The 25,532-nt window shown below is 50.3% G+C and overlaps 1 protein-coding gene across 1 annotated transcript in view; it reads right to left on the bottom strand.

Annotated features, from left to right (window-relative positions):
- LOC111151684 (tubulin tyrosine ligase like 6) overlaps positions 1 to 22,874 on the bottom strand; it is a 31,335-nt gene extending 8,461 nt beyond the window's left edge. The window contains 11 exon segments of the mRNA XM_022509821.1: positions 2,108 to 2,283; positions 3,594 to 3,819; positions 9,542 to 9,627; positions 10,286 to 10,429; positions 11,375 to 11,531; positions 13,072 to 13,202; positions 13,344 to 13,462; positions 14,382 to 14,422; positions 15,982 to 16,200; positions 18,451 to 18,546; positions 22,771 to 22,874. Of these exon segments, the coding sequence (XP_022365529.1) occupies positions 2,108 to 2,283; positions 3,594 to 3,819; positions 9,542 to 9,627; positions 10,286 to 10,429; positions 11,375 to 11,531; positions 13,072 to 13,202; positions 13,344 to 13,462; positions 14,382 to 14,422; positions 15,982 to 16,200; positions 18,451 to 18,546; positions 22,771 to 22,874 (1,499 nt within the window).
- Positions 22,875 to 25,532: the final 2,658 nt, after the last annotated feature.

Genomic DNA, 25,532 nt, shown 5'->3' with positions numbered 1-25,532 from the left:
CTCTGAGGAGGCAGACCGTCATCACCTCCCATTCACAGCCCCTGCAACCCTCCTCTGGAGAATGGCAGCTTGTGTTTGACTAAATTTGAGGGCCTTTTGGATGGCTTTTACGAGAGCTGTGATGATCTCATTCTCCTTCACAGCCCCTCAGGGAGGTGGAGGTCAGGGAGGGAGGAATGAGAAACAGCAGGGAAACCGAGAGCCTTGAGCTACCAGGGCCAATTCACGACCAAGAGAATGACTCAGGGGAGGGCCCCAGCTTCTCCCTGGTGGATGGATGCTGCCTCCTCCTTGAGCAGTGGGGAGAGAGCTGGCCCAGCGGAAGGCATTCTGGAATCCTAAAGAGCACACTCGCTGCGCTCCGGGCCCACGCCTGCCCCTTCCCAGCAAGGGGACCTTGCACACAAGTCAGTTCCCCTTCCAGAAGCCTGGTCTCCTTAGCTCCAGCGACAGGACCACACAAGAGCCCCTGCTACCGATCCGCCTCGGAGGGAAGACGGAGAGCACAGGCAAAAGTGCTCGGAGAATCTCAGTGTCCTCCCAACACAGAGGCTACTGTCCCAGTTCCCAAAACTCTGGCCCCAAGAATCAGTGGGCTCTGCTCATGTGGGCACGGCAGTTGCTGTAGGATCTGAAAAGCAACAAAGGCATGTCCTCGGCCAGGTTTAGTCTTCAGACACTAGAATCACCCCACAGAATAAAGGCCCCTATTTACAGGCAAATACTGCCAGGCAGGGAGCTGGGCACGCTCGCCCCCGCCAACCCAGGGACCTGCTCCCACCAACCCAGGGACGTGGGGAGGATGGGGGGTGGGGAGTGAGGGGGTGGGGGAGTGGGTAGTAGGGCTCATGTGTCTTTCCATAAAAATAAAACAACAGTTTTATTTTTTGATTGGTAATCCCTGAATCTTCCTGTTGTATTAGTAAACTCATATCCATAATGTATAGTTCTGTCTACAACTTAATCTCCTATTTTTAGGTACAAAAAAAAAAAAAAGGCTCACAGTGAAACTGTAGAAGTTGCCACATTCTGCAAATATAAACTGATTTTCCAAATAGGATTATCATTTGTTAGAACTGACTCCACTCCCCACCAACTCCAAGCAAGATTCTTTTTTAAAAACGTAATGACTTCTTAAAATTGAAGTATAATTGCTATAGAACATTCTGTTAGTTTCTCAGGTGTGCAAACACGATTCGCTACTTGTATTTATTGGGAAATGAACACCACAATAAGTCTACTTAACATCTGTCGCCATACACAGTTAACAAAGTTTTTTTCCAAGGTGCCTGGGTGGTTCAGTAGATTAAGCATCTGCCTTCGGCTCAGGTCATGATCCCAGGGCTCTGGGATCGAGCCCCGCGTCAGGTTCCCTGCTCACCATGGAGCCTGCTTCTCCATCAGCCCCTCCCTCTGCTCATGCTCTCTCTTTCTCTCTCAAATAAATAAACAAAATATTTTTTAAAATGTTTTTTTCTTGTGATGAGAACTTTTAAGATCTTAGCAACTTTCAAATATGCAACAGCCTTACTAACTACAGTCACCATGCCCTACATTACCTCCCCGTGACTTATTTTTTTTTTAAAGATTTTATTTATTTATTTGTCAGAAAGAGAGAGAGAGAAAGCACACAAGCAGGCAGAGAGGCAGGCAGAGGAAGAGAGAGAGGCAGGCTCCCCGCTGAGCAAGGAGCCCGATGCGGGACTCGATCCCAGGACCCTGGGATCATGACCTGAGCCGAAGCCAGCGGCTTAACCCACTGAGCCACCCAGGCGTCCCCTGTGACTTATTTTATAACTGAAAGTTTGTACCTCTTAAGCCCCTTCACTCATTTTGCCCACTCCCCCCTGCCAGGCAAGACTTTTCACCACCTCTAATACACACTATTGTGCCAGACACTATGAGGAACCTTTTATTACACATTATCTCATTTAATTCCACCTTATAGATCACTGGCTCCATTTCACAGAAAGAACACTGAGGCTCAGAGAAGAGACGTACAGGCCACATAACTAGTAGGTTGCTGAGGACCAGGACAACTCAGTCTTACTGGGAGCAAGAAAGTCATAGAGAATGGGGTCCCCAGGGTGAGGGGACACCTCTGTACCTGGTCTCCCGAGAACGACAGTGCTGCCGGAATCGCCCCCGCTGTCTCTCCTCCTCCAAGACTTTCTTTTTGTCACAGTTTCCCAGGTTGATCAGGACCAAGGTGTCATATAGCAGACTGTCTTTCACCTCTTTATCTAGCCAGGAGTCGGTGGAGAAGCTCGGAGAGTGGTTAACCTGTGAGGGCAGCAGGGGGCCGGGCTGTCCAGTGTGGAAGCAGGGAGCAAGGCCCACACGCCCCCTCCAGGGAGCTCCCTAAGCCCAGCATGGGGCCTTGGCTACCAAGGGCGGGGGTGGGAAGAGGAAGAGGGAGTCTGCCCTGGAGGCACGGTGAGAAGAGGAGGAAGCAGAACCTCCTCTAGTTTAACCAGCTTCGATTTCGGTCCTTTCCTCTCGAGAAGCATCAGGGCCACTGTGTCTGGTTTTCCTGCACCTGGTGGGTGTGCTTTCCCATGTACATGGCAAGGCCTTGAGCAGAGGGAAGGGTGCTGTCTAAAGGACCGGCCTGGGAGGTGGGGAAGAAACCAGATTGATGTCTTCGGGACCCTCACCAGGACTGAGGGAGAGGCAGGTGGGAGGAGGGAGAGGCCTTGTTCCTGCTCACGGAAAAGACCAGATAGTTCAGATGCACTCTGTAACATTTGAAGGTTTTTAGTGGTTTCTGAAGGCCTGTGCCCCGGGGCCAATTCCACTCTTTGGGTAAGAGCTCCAAACAGCCATATTCTCCTTCCTACCTATATCTGGGAACAAAGGCTGGGAATGGAGGAAATGCAAGGCCCCAGGAAGGGGACACATGATTCGGGCTCTGCCCTCTAAAGACTCTGACTCTGTGCCAACCGGCCCTAGCCCCTGGGACTTGGCACCCGCCTCGGCCAACCCCCATCTCCTATAATGCAGACTGACGGGCCCCTTGAGGGCTGCTGACCTCAGGTGTAATGGGGAAGAGAGACAGCCACCCAGATGCTTTTCTTCCTCCTCCAACCACTCTGCCATGGGTCTGGGGAAGGCAGGAAACTCACTGAGTGGTTCCCCACTCATTCCCTTGGCCACAGACACCAGGACCGGAGTGGCCCAAGCCCCTGAGATCCAGGACTGGCTGCTCCTGTATGATTTTGAACACTACCACCCAGCTTTGAGGAAGAACACCCCCTTTCTGGGAGATGATTCTGCGACAAAAAAATCAAGTTGTCCCTAGAGTCTTTCTTGTTTTCTCTAGAGTCTTTCTGTGCCTGAGATCAAAGTTTCCAGGTCTGGGTAGACCTCAAGAGGGCACGAGGAGCTCTCTAATTCCCGGCCATCTACCCCCCTCTGGTGGTCACTTCTTAGCTCAGAGAGAAGCCCCAGGCAGCCAGCACCACTGGATGAACGGGACTGGCCAGGAAGTTGATTAAAATGACTGGCTGAACCAGGGATGAAGGCATGAGCCTGACCCCGGCTGACCCCCAGGAACAGCAGCCAATTTTCACCCCTCACCCCAACTCCTCTACCTCCAGCAGCCAGGGCTTGAGTTTGTGGTCCAACAAAATGTCGAAGCCCAGGATTTCAAAGCAGGCGCTGTTGAGGGTGTGGTTGGGGAAGCAGGTGTGGTAGTTATGCTTGATGATGGGGTGGGCGGAGATGATCGTCTTGATGATGACGTCCTCCATGTCTCTCCAGATCTGCTCCATGTTGTAGCCATGGGTCTCCATGTACACGCTGAAGGTGGAGAGCTTCCTGGAAGGAAACCACAGGCCGTGAGGCGAGGCAGCCCACCTTCTGGTCATCTGAGGCCATCTCCTGCTGGAAACCAGAAACTTCTGGAGAAGTTAAGACCCCAGAGGTAATGGGGACAGACGCCCAGGACCCAGGGTGACAACTAGGGCTATGACAGCTCAGGAGGGGCCTTCAGGAACCTCTATAGCCCGGAAGTGGGTGCAGATAATGACACAGAAAACCTGGCTTGGGCACTGTCCCTGTGACCTGGAAAACACCTGGGAGGCTGGGGCAGGGACTGGGTATTCGAGGTGGAAAGCTTAATGGATGGGTGAATAAAAAATATTAAAAAAAAAAACACTCTACATGGTTATGTTTTGATGGCAAATATTTTTGCAACCTTTGGTGGTCATTAGAAACTGGCAGGGAGCCTTTTAAGAACACCAATCCCTGGGTGCCCCCCCCAGCCATCTGACGGGATTCTGGGGGGCACCAAAGACACGGAAACTTTGCTTGAAGACTATTCGCAGAGAAAAGGTAGCCCCAGGGCATTTCCACAGATATGGTTACCAACTGTCCCAGCAAACCAGGATGGTCCCAATTGTTTAGATAAAGAAGATGTGGTGTGTATCTACAATGGAATATGACGCAGCCACCCAAAAAATGGAATCTCAACATTTGTTACCACATGGGTGGAACTAGAGGGTATTATGCTAAGCAAAATAAGCCAATCAGAGAAAGGCAATTATCCTATGATCTCACTCATAGGTGGAATTTAAGAAACAAAACAAAAAATAGGGAAAGGGAGGGAAAAATAAAATAAAACAAAATCAGAGAGGGAGGCAAACCATAAGAGACTCTTAACTACAGGAAATAAACTGAGGGTTGCTGGAGGGGATGTGGGTAGGGGGATGGGGTAACTGGGTGACAGGTATTAAGGAGGGCACGGGATGGAATGAGCACTGGGTGTTACATGCAACGATGAGTTGCTGACCTCTACCTCTGAAACTGATGATACAGTATACTTTAATTACTTGGATTTAAATAAACTAAAATTTTAAAAAATAATAAATTTTTAAAAAAAAGAACTGAAAGTCTCACATCATGGGAAACCCCTCAGGCAGAGGCAAACTGAGGTGGCTTGTCACCCTAGTACAGAGATCGGAGGATGTCTACGGTTCATGAGGAAACATCTGAAGGGTTGCTCTGGTCAGCTCTGAGCTGGGCACTACAGAAAGGAGGCAAAGCTGAGGGTCTGAGAGACAAGGGTGGGGACACAGACACACTCCCGCTCACAAGCACGCGCATGCGCACAGAGAGTTGAAATGGGAAGTGAGAAAGTGAGAGCAAGAGAGGCAGGGGCATGAAGAGTAAAGAGGAGAGACTAAGACGAGAGACATGGCTCACAAGGTTGTTCAAAGAGCTCACTGGACCCCAGCCAGTGGAGCCAAAAAGGAGGAAACAGGAGTGTACACTGGCTGAGGGCCTGCTGTCCATGCAAAGCTCGGGAAATGAGAGAACCCCAAGAAACCACCCCCAGGGTCATGGGAAGACTAAGGACCATTTGGGGGGGTCAACTCACATAGGAAACAACCAAGGTTGCATTTATATAAAGACACATTAGCAAAGGCCACTCGATACAGAGGCCCACTGCCTCTACTTGCCAATGCCAGGGAAGTGTGGCACATAAATGAATTTTCCAGATCGCTTGAAGCCAAGCCATTCAAGTGCAAAATAAAAATGTATTTAATTTGCCTAATTGGGAAATAAATTTTCCCAAAATAGATTATACACTTCCCTGCCTTCGTATAACAGACACTGCAAATCATAACATAACCTCTTCTTGATGACTCAGGCACATCACAATGAGCGTACATTACTGTATAATCTCCTAATGCTCCATGATTAGCCAATTCAATTGAACACATCAGCTATGTGCCAGGCGCCCCGGAAGATGCAGAGGACCTGGTCTCTGACCCCCAAGCCCTCCCAGATTTCCAGTTGTTCTGTCTTCCCTTCACTGTTCCTACTGAGTGCACGACTGGTGGGAGGGGGTCTACTGGGGGGCGCAGTTGGCCTCCTGCTGGGGACGGGGGAACTGGGGACAGGTGAGACAGTCAACATGAGAAGCAGATCGCCTCAGAAGATGGGGAAGAAGAGAGGAAAGGTGAGGGGCGCCTGGGTGGCTTAGTGGGTTAAGCCTCTGCCTTCGGCTCAGGTCATGGTCTCAGGGTCCTGGGATCGAGCCCCGCGTCAAGCTCTCTGCTCAGCAGGGAGCCTGTTTCCCCCTCTCTCTCTGCCTGCCTCTCCACCTACTTGTGATCTCTCTCTCTGTCAAATAAATTAATAAAATCTTAAAAAAAAAAAAAAAAGAAGAAGAAGAGGAGGAAAGGTGAAAAGAAAAGGGAGGCATAGAAGAAAAGGAGGACTCTGCCCATCCCATGGGAGGTGCCCAGAAGGCCAGGAAGCCACTCTAACCCTCAGGGAGCTTAAGCACAATGGAGAACACATGAAAACGTGTGCACCAAGCCAAAGCAGTTATGGGCTATGGTCGATGTTGACCAAAGCATGGTGGGAGTCCTGAGATGGGAAGGTTCCTGCGGGTGGTTTGACTCAGATCCACGGGCTCGTCCTCAGAGATGGACCCCCAGTTCTCTCATCTGATTATCAAGTGAGCAGAGACTCACGGAGAAGACGGGCTGCACAGCAGCTCTGTGGCTGGACCAGGACCTACAGCCAGATCAGAGAAGGCAACGTGGAAGCCTAGCAAGCCAGAAGGGCCTTCAAGGATGTTCTCTCGTGTTTTCTGTTGGAGCTGAGCAAAGATGGAGAAGCGGGAATGGGCAAGGCCTACATACGGAATGTGAGCCAGAATGTCCTGGCAGATCACCACGGAGGGGACGGACAGACAGCGCGCCCTAGTGGTGAAGGGTAGACACTTGGGCATTTTCATGGCGGTTCTATCACCTCCTGGCTGTGGGACCTTGGGCAAGTTACTTAACCCTTTATGCCGCAGAATTCTAATATGCAAAATCGTGCTGATGATAATTCTTAGAGTGTTGTTATGAGGATTAGAGGGGCTGAGGTGTGTGTATTTCTTAGAACAGTGCCTGGCACCTAGCAAGCCCTCAACAAATAGAAAGCTCACTACCAGTGTAGCAGGACAACAATGGAAAGTGGTGTCTGGTCACATTACGGTAGATTGAGCAGAAGAGTTTGGACTTGACCCTCTAGGTACCCGGGAGTCACACTGATATGGAAGTTAAGTAGCAGAGAAATCCCCCCTTACCCGGAGGAGGTATGCTCTAAGACCCCCAGAGGATGCCAGAACCCATCCATGATTAGTACCCAACTCTACAGGTACTGGTTTTTCCTATACATACACAACTATAATAAAGGTTAATCTGTAAATGAGACAGAGTAAGCGATTCATAATAATAACTAAAAATAAAATAGAACAATTACAACAATACACCATAATGAAAGTAATGTGAATGTCGTCTCTCTCTCGGGCTCTCATAATAGCTTCCTGGGCTGTACTCGCCTTTCTTACGAGGATGATGTGAGATGATGAGATGCCTATCTGGTGAGATGAATGAGGACGAACGCAGGCACATGACCGAGCATTAGGCTACCATTGACCTTCTGACGATGCATCAGAAGGAAGACCGTCCATTCCCGGACCTCAGTTAACCTTAGCCGGTGATACAGAACACAAAATAGGGACTACAGAGTATTAACAGCATCTCCCCATGTGGGGGTTTTTGCTTCTGAAGGTCATTCATACATGTCCTCTCAATAGGTCCTTAACAGCATGTCTGAGGCCGGCCAGCCAGGACTGTACGTTTCTGTCATTCTAGAGATGAGAAAATGGAAGCACAGAGAGATCGAAGCCTGGATTTAGGGAGGAGGGCAAGGAGGCCAAGCCACCGTCAGGTCTGAGGCTGAAGGGAGGCCTGGGTCTGGTGGAAAGGAAGGGACACGGGGACATCTGCAGGAGGAACGTTCAGGATTCAACTACGGAGATGACATCAAACTCTCTAACCTTGCTGGTCAGGAGGCAGAGAAGGGGAGCTGGGCAGGGGAGCCAGTTTGGAAGGCTGGGCTGGGAGCAAGGAGCAAGAAAACGCTGAGTTGGGGGCAACAGATGTCGGGGTGCACTGAGGAGGGATGAGCCTGGAGCTCAGGGAGAAGGGGCAGCGTGGAGGCTAGGGGAGTGGAGCAGAGGGGCAAGGCCTTGCCTGGTGGGGAGGGGGGAGAGGTGAGGGAAAAGAGGAGGAAGGGGTAGCGGGCGTCACAGAACAATACTGCATACTCTCCCCTGAGCCCTGGCCCCCTAATACCCCCTCCATCGTGGCCTGAGAGTCCAAAGCCTGTCGCTGGGAGGTCTTCTCATAAGAGGAGGGGAAACGGGGGCCCTTAGGTTACATGCCTTCCGACCGAGGAAAAATCACAGTAAACACCAGCAGTGTCCCTGCGGCCATCACGGGTCATCTGAGCCTCACAGTGACCCTGGGGGGGGCGGTGAAGAAGCGGGGGCTCAGAGAGAGGAAGACACGGACCCATGTGTGTCCTGCTGGTGAGAGTCAGGGCCAGGCCTGAGAGCCAGGCCTCGATGAGTACTGACTCTCGGCTGAGCTGGTGTCCAGGGTCCAGGTGGGGAGCCGAGGAGGGGAGACAGCTTCGGGCACCCTCTGAAACAGGGAGACTGCCCCTCCAAGCAGGTTTCAGCTGGCGATTTTCCATTTGCTTTTTGGAACTCTGCCACCAGGAGAGTTGTGAAATTTCACTTGCCTCTCTGATGCTTTGAGCCAAAGAGACTGTGTGTTTACCAGGCCTTTGAAGCCCGGGGCAGGGGACGGAGCTGCACCTTGCAATCCGACAGACCTACCTTCTCACCCGGCTCTAGAATTTACGACCCTGTGACCTTGGGCAGCTTAACCTCTCAGAGACTCAGTTTCCTTGTCTGTAAAATGGAGATGGTACCTAACTCACGGTTCTGCACCTAAAAAGAGCCGATTACGATGCCTCGGTCATAGCAGAGAGAAGATGCAATGGGGAAAAAATGTACACAGAGCCCCCAGCACGGGCCCCCCAACACAGGGGGCCTTAGTACATACTGCCTTGCCTTCCCCTCGGGCCTGGCCCATGTTCACTTCCTCCAGTCCCCCCTTTTTCCTAAAAGTCGAATGAGACAGGATCAGACGACAGCGTGAAAGTGATAACTGGGAAGGCACTCACGCATTCCTTGCCTTTCCCTCCTTCTGAGGAATCTCAAAGCCAACCACTAATAGACCACAGCAGGCATCATGACCTATCACTCGAGAATCTCTGTTGGAGCATCACCCTGGGAAACCACAGGCCAAAGGAACAATGGGTTGACATGTCCCTCTCCGTTGGCCAACTAGCAATGGATAAATATCTATTGGTTTGGAAATGTCAGAAGGGCCCGGTATAATAAGTGCATGTTTTGGCGTGTATGTGGTGAGTGTGTATGTGGTGAGTGTGTGTGTGTGTGTGTCCAGCTAGGGATGTTTATCTCTCCTCCTCCCAACCTCCTAGGTTTACGATGTAGCCTTCTTTTAATGATTAACAGCCAGAGGGCAGAGAATAAGGAGGCAAAGGAATATTTGCTGAGCCCAGGTAACCCAAGATGGAAACACTAATGTGGACGGACGGACGGGCAGGATCTGAGCTCTGAGTGTGGCAGGGCAAGAAGACAGAAGTGAGGCAGCCTCCTTACCTCTTGCTTCCGGTGTGAGCATCTTGAATGAAATTGGAACTGTGCTTATTAATGGAATAATTAGTCAGGTGCATGCAGATATCATCCTGGGGAAAGAGACACAAGTCTGTGTCATTAGGAGGTAGGGCAGGCCTCCTGCTTCTTCTCTGTGCCCTCTCCTGTGGCTGCTGGGGCTTAAAGAGAAGGAAAAGAGAGGGACCGCCTTGGGGCTTAAACTGGTAAAACAGGAAGTAATATGGTAGCCTTCAGCCTGGGGTAGAAGAGAGTCTAGCTACTCCCAAGATTGGGTGGTTCACTGCCTGAGGGACATTTCAGGAATCTTGGGGGGTCAAAGAGTGAAGGATGGGAGTGGGGGAGAGATGGGGGCTCGCCTATGACCTTCTCTCCTCACGCATCAGAGATCTGGGGCACTGGCTTTGCAGAAGGGAGATCTGGCCACGAGTCGCAGCCTCGTCTCTTCCCAGTTCTGTGACCTTGGACAAGTTCCTTAAACTCTTTTTTAAGTTTTCATGAGGAAATGAAAATGAGTTTTCATTTCCTCATCTGTGAAATGGAGATCATAATCTCTGTTTCTGAGGGCTCCTGAGAGGGCTAAAGGAAGGGATATCTGGACGTCCACAACCTGGCACATAGTAAGTGTTCAACAAATGACGGCCACATCCTCAGTGCCTGGAGAATGTGGACTAAAGTGGGATTTTTCATCCCGCTAAGGAAGAGGGGGCAGGGCCTGTCCCTGGAGCTCACCACGTTGTCTGGGCTGGGGTGGCAGTAGGAGGTGGTGGCGAAGCGTGCCAGTCCTTCGTTGTACACAAAAATCCTGAGAGGGTCACAGGAGGTCATCAGCACATAAATCCGTAGGTCGAACTTGAACCCATCAATGATAAAGGGCTGCGAGGAGGGAAGAGAAGTCACGGAAGCCTCAGAGGAGAGATTCAGACTTGAAGATTAGTACCTTGGCTTGGTTTTGCCTGGTACTACAGAGTACAGTCTGGGCTGGGGTCGGGGAGGAAGATAAGAGGACTTGACCTGTGGGAGTCACTAAACCCCACTGTGCCTCGATTTCCTATAGCACAAGTAACCACCTCCCAGAGATCTCTGGGCAACCAAGCAAAGTAACATTAAAAAGTTCTGTGATGGGGCACCTGGGTGGCTCAGTGGGTGAAGTGTCTGCCTTCGGCTCAGGTCATGATGCCAGGGTCCTGGGATCGAGCTCTGCATTGAGCTTTCTACTCATTGAGGACCCTGCTTCTCCCTCTCCCTCTGCTGCTCCCCCTACTCTGTCTCTCTCTTTCTCTCAAATAAATAAATAAAATCTTTTTTAAAAAAATTAAAAGTCCCATGATGAAGGACATGTTGTCACCATCTAGGGCTGTGTTACATGGCAGTTCGGCAAGAGAGCGCTCCTGCAGAGCTATCCAGCCCTTCCCAGTCCATGCACACTCCCAGAGGGCTCCCTCCCTGCAGTGGGCTCTGCCACTATGACCTCTGACCTCCAGCCACAGAGCAAACCCGGTTACCATGATCCCTCCAGGACTACTGCCTTTTCCCAAATGAAGTTGGGCATCCACAGACCAACAGTGTCCTCCAGGTGTCCTCTGCCAGAGGCGACGGGCCCAGCCAAGTTAAGGCCAGATCAGCTACAAGGGTACAAGAGTGACTGATGCTCTGGGCCAGACACATGTCACATCCCTGTTAGAAGGCCTGGTCTGACAACTTTCAAGGCTGAAGATAGAGGACATGGTTTTGCCCCCGTCACCTGCCTCATTTCCCATGGTGTGGCAGAGCTAGAAGGTTGCTGTGGGCAAGAGAGAAATGATCACCATGAAGAAGTACCTTTGAAATATAGAGTTGACAGATCATATCCTCGCCCGGCTTGATGTCTTTCACCGTCCGGGTGATGAATATACCTCTCCCTTGACTGCCCGAATCGGGCTTACAAATGAATGTCTTATTTTTTCTTGACCTGCTGTAGTTCTGCAAATCTCCCCAGCTACCAGAGCAGCAGGGAGGGAATGAGAGACACCTTTAGCGGGGGGAGCAGTGAAAAGGAACACTAGGTCTTTATTAAAACCAAAAAAAAAAACAAAAACAGTAACAACAACAACAAAAAAAACCACTAAAGCTATCTAATGCGGCAAAACTCTAGAGTTGACAGACACATGTCGGGAGATCTGGCAATAGAAGAGAGAGCCACGCACGCACACACATGGCGGAGAGAGGGTGGGCTTTGGAGGAAACTCAGGCCTGGATTTAAACCCAGGTGACGCCACTCACCAGCCCTGTAACCCTGAGCAAGGAAGGACTTGACCTCTTCAAGCCTCACTTCCATCATCTACACACTGAGGATGAGGACACCTGTCTTGTCTGGAGGTTAATCATGTGACAGAATGCAGGCAAGGTTGCTGATACATGTGACATGCACCATGAAGGTAGCTGTGACCCAAGGATTTTGGCTTTCTGGGTTTGCAGATGGGAGATGTGGAATTCAGCCCGGACAGGTTGTGTGACCTTGGATCAACGAGTCTCCTTCCCTGCTCTAGGCTTCAGCTCTTTCCAGGGAACATCTCCACTCCAGCCAGAGTATCAGAGCACAACTACTCTCCTTGAACACAACCTGAAGACACTATCTTCAGAAGAAAGAAACCAACTTAATGCATTCTGAATCTCAGTCTTGCTACACTTCTTGTCTTGCACTGCAACTCATTGGCATGGTGACCACTGGCGAAGTCACTTCATGGTAGTGTTCCTCAGTGGCCACTAAAATCTGGAGGTGCCCGTTGGTCTGAAGGCAAACATGTTTCCTCCTAAGTTGCTACTAAGTCTTGAAAGTTGTTCTGGACAAGCTAGGGAAGTCTGGGGATCCTGGAGCTCTTGGTTTGGAAAAGTACTGGGCATAGAGGACAGAGTGGGATTCTCACCATGTGAAAAGAATTCTAGTGGCAATGCCTCTCTGCCCCCTCGTCCTTATCCTGAAGACCAGACCCGGGTCACGTTTGTGTCATCTCACCTTTGCTCTGTTTCTTGGTGGTGGGGCCCAGAGCATTTAAAGCCTGGATGCCCGATTTTAAGATGGATAAAGTGAGAAAGGAGACAGGGAAAGGCTGGCTGCCGTTCATGATTCTGCCAGGGATCAGAGGTCAGGCGTCTCTCCCTGCTCCTAATCTGGGCACTAACCACTATCCCACTCCCTCCGGAAGTGCTCACAGTCCTTAAAAATTCAGAAACTGCACAGTTAAAAGGTTGGAACAAGTTCAAAATCAACAGCTTTCAGGGTCAGAACAAATTCTCATCCCAACTGCAGGTGCAGGATCCAAGGCACCCAGCCCTGAAATGTCACCTCATTTTTTATAGCAGAGCCTCATGTTCTGTTCTCTCAACCTTGGACACACCCTTTATGCCTTCTCTTCCTGAAAGGGAGAGAGAGACGGGAGATCCTTTGGGAAGAGAAAGCAGCACTGGGGAATCTGGAACAAGAGGGAAACGTAAATTGGGGGTGGGTAGTGTGGAAGGGAACACAGGTGGGCGCTCACTCGGCAGGAAGACACCAGGTCCTAGGGAAAAAGTGGAAATCCTTAGGGAACAGCTTCAACATACGGCTCATATTCCTAGCCAGCAAGTCCTTGCGGCAGATTTCACTCATCCCTGGGAAGTGATTGATTTTCTGCAAAGGAAGCCAGAATTCATGAACAGTGGTGCCCATGGGAGTACCCATGAGATGCCCTCAGGGGACAGTCCTAAAATTGGGGGCCCACTGGGTAGATACCAGACTTATCCTGAGGATCGGCTCTGCCCCGGGTAATACCTGGTAACTTTTCATTTCCATCACCCTCTCCAGCGACACCGAGTAGTCCGTCCAGTAGAGAGTCCAGTCATTGGTCTCCCCTCCTTCTCGAAGGCCATACTGCTGGGCGGCCCTGCGCACTGCCATGGAGTTGGAAAAAGGAAGGCCTGTTAGCCCAGGGAGTGGGGGAGGAGCATGGGGTAGGGAGGTTATGTTTCTCGTTTCTCTCAGACGGTGTGCTGGAGAGAGACGCCTCAGCTCGTTGAGCCTGGAAGCCATCTTGCCTCGTCTGAATGCACCATTGCCAAGAAAGGAACAAGAAGAGCCATTGAGACATTCGGCCAACACCCAATGAGCCCCACAGAAGTCTCTCTGGGAAGAATGTTTTACCCGCCCTGGCTTCCCCTTGCCAGGAAGTAGGCTTCTGGCTCTCCTCCAAACACCAAGCACAGAATGTTCAGGGAATATAAACTAATCCTTAACATCAGTCAGAGCCAAGCTTGACTAGGAAGGTAAACTGACAGGAAAAAAAAAAAAAGTATACGATGCATTTCAAAATCACATATATGCTATTGCGTCCTTCTTCCGTCCCTGTTAGCATTGGTAACACAATTCAAATGCCTTCAAGGGCCTGGGAGAGAAGAAGTGCCAGTGACCCAGGGGAGTCAGCATCAGCCTAAAACATTCAAACTTGAAATAGGCAGAATGACTACTCTGTTCCACAACTCAGTGTAGGTCTATAGGTTGTCTTCGGTCTGTGGACTGCCAGTCTCTAACTTGTGCTCTAACAAGAAGCAACAACTGCCTTCTCTACAATCAGATCCCAAATCACCCTGGAGAGGAGCTATAGAGAGCTGAAATACACACCACTGGGGCCAAACCCCGTATTTCCTTGGAATGAGATCCCCAACTTCCTCAAATAGTTCATTGAGGACGGAGACAACGGGATGTAGAAACACCCCCATTTCATCCTCAAGAATACACAAGAATGACCCTTCCCAACCCTTTGGAGTAATCCACTGGGTTCCCGTCATGGATCCCTGGAACGCGGGTGCTCACCGCTCTCATACCGGCAGGTGGAGAGATTGATCACCAATCATCTGGAAAAGAGAAAAAGGAAAGCAAGACAGAGACAGACACGCTTGCCAGAACGGGCGACCACACCCAGAAGCCTCCGATCACAGGCAGGGCTGCATGAGACCCATCCTGCCACACGAAGCCTGGTCTGACTACCCCCTCGACTGAAGACACAGATCCCAGGGGTAGCAGAGGGGCGGAAGACACGGACTGTACCAGGACCCTGCCCACAGAGGCAGAAATTCTGTATTGCGGTTGTAACTAATTCTGCTTCCGCTTTATATGAACATTATCACCTCCTCAATCCTTTTACTCCAGCGGCCTGTCAGGAACAGGAAGCGAAAATCTTTGGGCCAAATTACTTCATGGTCTCCCTCCTCTTGCCCCCCACTAAAGGAAGTGGTGAGTTAGAAAGTGGACGAGGGATGCCTGGGTGGCTCAGTCGGTAAGCGTCTGCCTTCAGCTCAGGCCATGATCCCAGGATCCTGGGATGGAGTCCCCCATCCAGCTCCCGGCTCAGCAGGAAGCCTGCTTCTCTCTCTCCCTCAGCTGCTCCCCTGCTTGCGTTCCCTCTATCACTGTGTCTCTCTCTGTCAAATAAATAAATAAAATCTTGAAGGAAGGAAAGAAAGAAAGGAAGGAAGGAAAAAAGAAAGAAAGAAAGGGGGAGGACGAGCTTTCTAGTATCAGTGAATCTGAGGAGTGACTCGTTGTCCCCGAATGGAGACATGTCCCTGAATGTAATGGAATAGTAAATAGGAACCAGAATGCAGAAGCCACAGGCAGATCCTAAGAAGTCAGCGTCAGTTTCATTATTTTTAAAATGTACTAAGTTGGGCACCCGAGTGGCTCAGTTGGTTGAGCGGCTGCCGTTGGCTCAGGTCGTGATCCCGGAGTCCTGGGCTCCCTGCTGGGTGGGGAGTCTGCTTCTACCTCTGACCTTCCCCCCTCTCATGCTCTCTTTCTCTCTCATTCTCTCTCTCAAATAAATAAATAAATAAAATCTTAAATAAAATAAAATGTACTAAGTTCCCAGGACAATAAGCACTTCCTTAAAACAAGGAAATTGTCTTTCCCCACACAATTTTTAAAAAAAAGCAAGCATTCTAAACACAAATAGAATGAAGATTAGAACAAGGGTGTGTTTTGAGATTACACACATCATATTTGATTCTATAAAACAGATCATTGGGGTGCCTGGGGGGCTCAGGCAGTTAAGTGTCTGCCTTCGGCTCAGGTCATGATCCCAAGGTCCTGGGATGGATCCTGCAATGGGGAGCGGGGAAGGGGGTGGGGGGGCATTCTGTGCTCAGCAGAGAATCTGCTTCTCCCTCTGCCTGCCACTATCCCTGTTTGTGCTCTCTCTCTGACAAATAAATAAATAAAATCTTTGAACAATCAATCAATTAATCAAACCGATCACCAGATAGTTGATTCTCACAAGAACTGAAGGGGGTGTGATTTTGAAGACCCCAGGACACAACATCTCTTTAACCTCTCATCAGTGGCCAAAGTCCCCTCCCCTCCAGGTCCCTTCTGCTCCCAACAACACAGATCCCCATTCTCATCTTTCAATCCTAACCTCTTTTTCTTCCTCTTCTTGCCTTGCTCCTGAGCATTCTGAAGCCCCTCTTGCCCCCCAGCATTCTCGCTCACGAAAGCCAGGGTGACGCTTTCTTTCGGATCTTCTTGGGAACTGTCCTCCCGCTCTTCCCAGTCTGCCCCTTCTTCGCCTTCCAAAGGCAGGCACTGGAGCATCTCCCCAGGCTGGGAGGCGGCTCTGGGGAAATCCCCGTGCACCCTGGGGAGAGAGCAGAGGGAGCAGCAGTTACTCGGATCCGCCTGCAGGGGGACCCCCTCCCTTGCTCTTGTGGGTGGTAGACCCAGTCCGGGACCAGGCACCATCACCCTTTAGAAAATGCCACCCCACCTCCAGGGTTGGTACAAGCTGAGGGAGAGAGCTGATTCCACCTTTTGCCTTTGGGGACGCTGACCTTGGGGACTCACTCAGCCAACCCTGGCTTTGGCTTTTGCCCTCCTGGGATTTTCAGGAGCAGGCTGAAATGCTATGCATGGCACCAGCTGGTAAACAATCTTATTAAAGTGAGTGAGTGTCTGGAGACGGCCTCAGAACCAAGCCCTAAGCCTTCCCAACTGAGGGAGTGAGTCCCCCGGGGTGCAGATGGGGTGCTCTGAGGAGGTCTGTTAACTGTTTCGTCGCTACACGGAACCTCCCACGCCCAGCCTGCTGCTGATGGTGAAAACAACCGTCACTCATGGAGTTCAAGGTCAATGCGTAGCTGACTGATCACAGTTCAAGCCCAGGGCCAGACGGAGACCTTCAGAGATCTCACACACAGCAAAGGTACAGGTGTCTCCCGCACCATGTGATTCAACACAAAAATAAGACCAGATGGCAAAATACCAATAAGGAGGTCCAGCAAAGTTCTTGTCCCTCCCCCATTCCCACGATGACTTCTTTGTCCTTTGCTTGAAATTTCAAATATCAAATTCTTTTCATGGTTTTTAATGCCCCTGCTTCAGTAATCCTTAGGAATATGCTTCGTGTGCCTTTGGCTAGCCCAGAACAGCCCAGATCCAATGAACTACTCCATCTCCTTCACATCTGAGGCTCCTATGACCATAAAGCCAACTTTCTGGGGCTCTTCCTCCTCTTTACCTCCCAAACCCTGCCAACCTCCTCACCATGGCAACCTCTGTCCTTGGATGCCTTTGCCACTTACTACCTGCTCTTCCCTCATCAAGTCTTTGCTTTTAAAAAAAGATGGTAATATCTTTATGATAATTTATTACAATGAAATCATAAAACAACAAAGGGAGTTTAGAAAAGGATAGGGTGGGAAGTCATTTGTGGCTTTTCTACCCTGGAAGAGCAACTTTGCTCCTTTTGCATATTCTCTTTGATTCTTAATTTCTAAGCATGATTATTCTTCCATAATCGTAACAATAATATAGAAACCATTTTCTATCTGCTTTCCTCCACACACACACACTTATCATATCAGAAACATCCTTTTGGTGGTGACAAAGTTTACATGTTTCCAGTGTTGCACGACTGTGTAATAACACCACACTGAAGGAATGTGTCTGAATTTGACCGACCATTGCCCTATTGTTGGCCATGTAAGTTGCTTCCAATTTTGCTATTATAGTACTAGCTCTGAAATGCACACTTTCATGTATAGAAGGCCTTTTACCTCTTGAGGATTATTTTACCTAAAATAATATCCAGAATGAGGATTACTAGGTTAATGTAAAAATTATATAGCTTCTGGCTTTATCTATCTATCTATCTATCTATCTATCTATCTATCTATCTATCTTATTTATATCGCCATGTTGTTTCCCAGAGGGACTCCAACAGTCGGGATTACCACCATACGTGATAACAGCAGGCCCAGCAGGTCCACACAATCTCATGTGAATCACATTTCCTCCATACCCACACTTGCTAATTCTCGCCAACATTTTATACTTTATGGGCCATGTTTTTAACATTACTGCACCCTTTTACGCGTCTCTGCCCCTTTCCCAAACCAAAACTGGGGACTGGAGGGCTCTAACTTGGAGGCTACCTAGAAATAACTTAATCAAAAGCCTTTATGTGAGTGTACTTCTTTATGTTTTTCAGAGAGTTACCCCATACACTGTCACACTGAATGTTCACAACCATCGCCAAGAGGAGGGGCCACCAAGAATCACCATGGGTCTCTCTCTTGCTCAGGAGGGCTGCCACTTAGAGCCAACCCCCTTTATGGTGACACCCAGGCAGGGGGAGAAAGAGTTGTATGCAGCACAACAAACCAATGACACCTGGCCCTTGTGAGTCCGTTTTCCCAGTGACCAGGCACATTCTCATTCAAGAGGACTAAGGTGCCTGAAATCTTGACCTTGAGCTCCTCCCTCGATTCCAGGTAAATGGCCACATCTACTCCCCCAGCCCTCCACAAGTGGTTTCTGTTTACCAAGCCCTGGAGGAGTGGCTCCATTTACCCAAAGGTTAATGTTAATGGAAGGAGAGAAAACTGACCCTGAATTTGGCCTCTGGAGTTGCGAGTTGTCTCTGCTCTTTCTTGAGTTGCTGCCCAAGTGGTAAGAACAAGTCATGGCTGCTGCTGCTTATCTGCTTCAAAGAGAAAAACAACAGGAAAAGGATCAGATTCTGTTGACTCTTGCACAACGAGAGGGCCCCGGGCACAGAAACCAAGGAGTTGAGCCCATGTACTTCTCAAGGAACTGGTCCCCGCAGCATACTTACCTACCTTCCCCCAGATCCTAAGCTGTCCATGACATGAGATCCACATGAATGGTACCCAAGCCGGGCACAAGACGGTAGAGAGCAGTCAATGCCACGTGCATCTCTTTTGGCTTTGCCTTTGGCCCCCTAGCTTTCTCTTCCCCCAGTCCTCTCGTTCCTGTTCCATTCCCAACGCTAAATCCCCGCTGACCTCTCTCAAAGGCTCCTGACAGGGAATATCTTGCTCCAGATTTGCTGGGGTGGGAGTCAGGGGGCTGGGGGATTGAGGGAGTTAGTCCGCAGAAATGTTCACTTGACCCACCGCGCGTCTTGTTGTAGTTTTAAATAGAAGTCGTTGCCAGCAACTAGACAATGTAGATTTCTCATAAAAATCCAGACTTCCACTTCTTTTGGGAAAGTAGGGCCCCATTGCTTCATGCCAGCAATCCACAGAGCCAAGTCATGGCTCCTTCTTTGGGTACTTTCCAGTCTGCCCCAGTTCCATCCCGATGGTCTCCCTGATCCTGGAGCCAAGCGACAGCTGTCCTGGTGCTATCCCTTTCCTTACAGTAGCATTAAGAGAGAGGGAACATTTTTGTATGCCCGGATCACTTCTCTCCTTCAGGACAGAGGCCCAGCCTCATGGACCCCTGGTTTGAGCTGTCCTCCTTTAACACATCTCTGGCCACCAAGTGGCAATGAGTTAAAGCAAAAGCTGCTTGCCCCAGAATCTCTCAGGTCTCCTCCGACTCCACCAGCCTTCTCTTTGCTAGTCTCAGCAGCCACTCCCTGCTAACCTGGGGGCCCCCAAATACTCTCCTGCCCCCAAATTTCATTGTCAAAAGTGATCTTGCAGCCTTGAGGAATCAGAGGAGGAGAGGCACTAAATTTTAAGGACAAAGCCTAAGGAGAATACAAAAGAGTGAAATGGGGGCTGCCAGCATCCCGAGCCATATACATACCCTGTCCAAGGGCCTCTGCAGTCAGAGAAGTGACATTGATTGATTGATTGATTTAAAAAATAGATTCCATGCCCAATGTGGGGCACAACGTGGGAACTGAACTCACAACCCTGAAATCAAGACCTGAGCTGAGATCAAGAGTCAGACGCTCAAACAACTGAGCCACCCCAGCGAAGCATCTGATTCTTAGATCTCAGCTCATGGCTTGACCTCAGGGTCATGAGTTCAAGCCTAGTGTTTGGCCCCACACTGGGTGTAGAGCCTACTTAGGAAAAAAAAAAAAAAAAAGAATCGGATGCTTAAGCGAATGGGCCACCCAGACACCCCCGGAGATGTGACGTTAAATCCTTGCTAAGAGGCAGCTGAAGTTTCCTTCCATTTTAGTGTGGGCTTTGATCTTGGATCTTCCAAGCCAGACAAAGCCAACCAAATCCTGGTCAGACAGCATGAAAATGTACTTCGTTGGCCACCAGGGGGAGGAAATGAGCCTTGGGATGGCTTCATGCAAACACATCGCAGGTTATTTGGAAAATCTCAAAGGAGGAACCGTATTTCATTTCCAGTTCTGAAGGACTCTACAGGTCAACTACACTTCTTACCTCCTAGAGGTGCTGCAGAGCGTGGAAAATATTTAGGGTTTTCTTTTGCAAGGCTGAATTCAAATACAGGTGCCAAGAAACTGGAGGAATGAATCATTTGGAGGTTGATTAAAAACAGAGAGTAGATCATGTTAAAAAGTTTTTGTTCAAAGTTTTAACTGAGTTTTTTCACCCTGAACTTCAGAGCCTGGATCTTTTTTTGTTTTTGTTTTTTAAGATTTTATTTATTTACTTGACAGAGAGACAGTGAGAGAGGAAACACAAGCAGGGGGAGTGGGAAAGGGAGAAGCAGGCTTCCTGCTGAGCAGGGAGCCTGATGCGGGGCTTGATTCCAGGACCTTGGGATCATGACCAGAGCCGAATGCCCACGCTTAATGACTGAGCCACCCAGGCACCCCAGAGCCTGGACCTTTCTTTCAGTCTGTAGCCCTATACATGGCACCGAAGAGCTATCCTACTGTGTCTGCTGGGGGCTTTCTTCTCTTCTCACAAATAATATATTTTCCTGCACCTCCTCGCCTTTTCATCTTTTGGTCCTCATTCCCCTACCAGAAGCATCCCTCCGAAGGCTTCCAGTGGCCAACTCTTGGAAAAGGTCAAAGTAGATGGGGGGAGAAGTTGTAGAGGTAAGAACTCTGGATCTTGCTTCCGGTTTTGCTTCTTTGACTTTGTATGCCATAAGAAGCCAAGTTATACCTCCTCCCTTATTTCCTATCTTTTTTCTCTTTTCTTCTTCTTCTTCTTCTTTTTTTTTTTTTAGAATAGCTGATGTACAAGGTTACATTAGTTTCAGGCGTACCCTGATTCCGTGTCTTTTCTGAGATTACAGGACCACTGGGAAGATAAAAACTTCACATCTAGAAAAGTGCTTTGAGCTTGAATGTAGGCGGGATAAATTAAGATGCTTTTTATGACCTTTTAGCTTTCCATTCTAGCCACCTTTGAACTTTCAGTACAGGGACTGAATAGGTTCTTAGCAAGACATGGACTGACAAGGGAGGGATGGGGGCGCTCAGTTGCTCAAGGAACAGGCCAGTAAGAAGCGCTGAGAATGACTGGCCCCGTTCCCTGGAAACACTAAGAATCTTGTGGACTCAGATGACATTTTTTATTCTGCAAAAACGGAGAGGAATGGGGCACCTGGGTGGCTCAGTGGGTTAAAGCCTCTGCCTTCGGCTCAGGTCATAATCTCAGGGTCCTGGGATCAAGCCCCCCACCGGAGTCTCTGCTCTGCAGGGAGCCTGCTTCCCCCCCACCTCTCTGCCTGCCTCTCTGCCTACTTGTGATCTCTGTCAAATAAATAAATAAATAATAAAATCTTTAAAATACATATATATAAAAAATAGAACAGTAGGGTTGGTGCACCTATTAAATAACTTCTTGAGGTGCCTGGCACAGGCTGGTGCTTAGTAAACGTTAGCTCTCTTCCACATGGTCCCCAGAAGTAAGTTACATTTTCCCTACTATTCCAATCCCAAAGGAGAACATTCCTCAGGCCTAGAAGAATTCTCCTTCAGGAGATGAGAAATAGGGGTGCCTGGGTGGGTCAGTGGTTAAGAGTCTTCCTCCCGATGGGTCATGATCCCAGAGTCTTGGGATCGAGTCCCACATCGGGCTCCCTGCTCTGCAGGAAGCCTGCTTCTCTCTCTTCCTCTCCCACTCTCCCTGCTTGTACTCCCTCTCTCCCTGTGTCTCTGTCAAATGAATAAATAAATATATATATATATATATATTTTTTTTAAAGGAGGTGAGAAAGAATACTGGAAGGGGGAGGAGGGCCGGAAAGGAGAGGTAGGAATATTTGCAGAGGGCTGCACTGGCTGTTCAAAACAGAAGTGTCTCTCTGAAAGATTTCTCCAGACAAAGGAAGAAAGGTGATCGGGAGAAGGACCCAGTGATAGGGAAGGAGGAGGCAGAGAGAGTTTTCTGATTCCCAGGATCTCTGGTATCCACGGAACAGCTCCCCGGGCGCACCCCGGGGAAATCGGGGGAGGGCAGGAAGTGAGGGACAGTGGGGACAGGAGGGAATATGGAGCTGGGGAAAGAAGAGTTGGCGTGGGGCACCTGGGTGGCTCAGTGGGTTAAAGCCTCTGCCTTCGGCTCAGGTCATGGTCCCAGTGTCCTGGGATCGAGCCCCACATCGGGCTCTCTGCTCTGCAGGGAGCCTGCTTCCTCCTCTCTCTGCCTGCCTCTCTGCCTACTTGTGATCCCTGTCTGTCAAATAAATAAATAAAATCTTAAAAAAAAAAAAAGAGTTGGCGTGTGGGCAAGGTCTTGGCATCGGAGTCTTGAGGATGAGAAAGGGAGCGAGGGTCTTTCAGAGGTGAACGCGAGGATGGGGCTGGGAAGAGACGAGCTTCCCCGCCAAGGGAGGGCAGGGACCGGGAGGGTGAGTGGCTTTGGAGGTAGAGCGCCACCGGGGAGGGCGGAGGGGGTAGCCCTGGGGAACTGGGCTTCGAGGGGGATTGGGGGGTATGACGGACCGGGTTTTCGGCGGGGAGACACTAGAAGGCCACAATCGAGGGCCAGCACCGAGTTTGGGGGGCTCTTACCCGCGATTCCTACTCCCTGGTCTTGCCCGGGCTCTGCTGCCGGTACCGCTGGCAACCACACCTGCGGGCCCCCTCCTCAAAAGATTAAGGAGACACGCTCCCATTGGCTGCCCGACAGCCCGCGTACCCAACCCTCGCTCCTCCTAACTTGGGGTGCGCCCAGCCCTCATGTATTTGCATATTGGGCTTTCTAGGTCGTCGATTGGCCCCAGCGGTAGGCTGCCGTGCCCCCACCTCCCGAATCCAATTAACCGCCCGGCTCTCTGAGAGGGCAGTGCCCGAGGTTGTCCCGGGAGACGCGGAGGACGCTAGGGCCGCGCTCCGCGCGCTCGCGGGCCCCGGTCTCCCCGGCCCGCGCCGTCGGGGCGTCGTGCGCAGGCGCAGCCGGAGCCCCAGGGCCCAGCGGACACGAACCGCGGTCTTCAGAAGCTGCAGCTGCTACGGAGGGTTCGGCGGTGGGGTTTCGCTGAGCCGGGCGGCTCTGTACCCAGGCCCTCGCGGGAGGGTAAATAACCGAAACCAGGACCGGGGGAAAGCCCTTTAAAGAGCCCTGGATTGAGACCCCAGTCAAGACCTCAGGCACATGTGTCATTGAACCTCTCTCTGGGCTCAGCGTCTCTAACAGTAAAGTAGCTAATCGCAAACCTGCCAATGAACCGCTCTGGCTTCTTAAATCATGACATCTCAAAGAGTGGAGAGCCTGGCCGAAGAGCGAGAGGGCCGCCCAGAGCTCTGGGATCTTGGCTTCTCCCAGCGACATTTTGGCTGTCGTCTGGCAGGTAGGGAATCTGGATTCAAATAATGTGGTTTCCTTCCGTTTCCACCTGTCTAAGCCCAGACCGATGCGTGCCGGGCTGCCTGCAAAGGACTGACAGCTGGTAAACCTGGTTCTGCCTGGGTTAGTTCGGGATTGGTGAAAAAGGATCGGTTTAAAATTCCTGAACCACAGTGTTTTTAGGAAACTCTCTTAGGGATCGAGCCAAATATTCTTGTTGCCCATATCCATCCCTCTCGTTCTGGAGATTTCCAGATGCTTGAATTGATGCTATGGGAATGTATAATTACCACAGTCAGCTGGCCCTCTCGCTCATACACCCCCTAAACCCTGGGGGAAATCTCCAGGCAGGCAGGCTCTGTTCTTGGACATATGGACAGGCCAAAAATTGTGTAAACAAATCTCACTAGGGGCCCATTTTGAAGCCCTAACTCCCACCCCTTAGAGAAGGGATATATGATAAACCTTTATGCCTAGCTATTTGGGCAGTTACTCACTACTGAGTGCTCTCCTATGCAGAGAAATAAACTGTTGCCTTTTGGACCCAGGTTGGAGGAAGTTTTTCTGCCAGCACAGGACACTGCCCTTTTACCTGCTGATCTGCCTGGGCAGGCAAAGTCATGGCTTAGCCCCCAGCAGACAATGAAAGTCTGGTTCAAGATGCTTAAATAGACCCTGGAGGGCCTGAGGTAGAACCTGCAGTCCATCTGCTGCTCTTCCAGAAACCTCTCTGCCATCCTATCCTCTTCCTCTTCCCCCTTCCCTCCAGGTGGCCCTGGGCTATCTTGCCCTTCCCCCTCTCCAGGGCCCAGGAGGCCCAGGTGACTGTCATCAACTGGCCCAGAGCAGATGCTTCCCTAGGACCAATTGTCCCAGCTCTCTTCCCCTCCCCCACCCCGCCTCTTTCTTTCCCCAGTGTCCTACCAATCTGCCCTGCCAAGCTCCTGCTTTGGTCTCGGGTCCCTCTGGAGCAATATTGTGATGGAAATGAGGGAAAGGATGCAGGATGGAGCCGCAAAGATTTACAGCTTCCAGAGGGTTTCCATTAAAATCCCTGACAACTGGTTATTTATGAGAGGGTTGGCGGCAGCGGGAGTTAATAGGCCAGAGGCTGGCACCCCTGTCCTTTCAGGGGTGATGACGGGAACAAACATGGGGTGAACCGTAGACCTGCCCTCACTGGAAAGCAAAGCCGGCTTCGACCCTGTCAGGCATCCCCTCCAGGGCCAGAGTGACAGCCAGGAAATCAGAAAGCATCAGTGATTTGTGCCAGGCAAACCCAAAACAGAAAATTCCCTGAGGTCCGGAGCATCTGGGGGGTTAGTTCGGTTAGGGTCTGACTCTTGATTTCCACTCAAGTCATGATCGGTGGGTGGGGGCGGGGGGGTGGGTTCCTGAGGTTGAACCCAGTGTGGGACTCAGTGCTCAGCAGGAAGTCTGCCTGAGAGTCTCTCTCCCTCTGCCCCTCCCCTTCATTCCACAAATAAATAAATAAATCTTAAAAGGGGGGGGGAAGGGAAGACAAATCCCCTAGGCAAACACCCGGGGTTTTTCTGGGCCTGGGTGTGAAAGTTTGAAGGAGTATGTTGGAGTCTCCCTTCCAGGAGTCAGAAAATTGGGACTGTGTCCCCTCCCCTGAGCTCAAGAGGCCAGAGGGTACAAGGGGGACAGCAGGACATAGAGGTATGAAACTTGTTTTCGCTGTTTGTTCCTAAGACACCTACCTGACTAGCTAACAAGACAATAACAAAATCCTCGGAATGTTGTTTGCTCTACAGTTGACCCACAGACTCTTTTCTCAGCTTAGGACTCTTCCTCTAAGGTTTTTTTTGTGTTTTTTTTTTTTTTTTTAAATATTCTATTTATTTATTTGACAGAGCTCACAAGTAGGCAGAGAGGCAGGCAGAGAGAGAGGAGGAAGCAGGCTCCCCTCGGAGCAGAGAGCCCGATGTGGGGCTCGATCCCAGGACTCTGGGATCATGACCTA

This window comes from Enhydra lutris, unplaced genomic scaffold (assembly GCF_002288905.1).
Source record: "Enhydra lutris kenyoni isolate GAN:26980312 unplaced genomic scaffold, ASM228890v2 scaffoldscaffold26, whole genome shotgun sequence".
Taxonomy (NCBI): Eukaryota; Metazoa; Chordata; class Mammalia; order Carnivora; family Mustelidae; genus Enhydra; species Enhydra lutris.
This window is presented reverse-complemented; position numbering and strand designations above follow the sequence as displayed.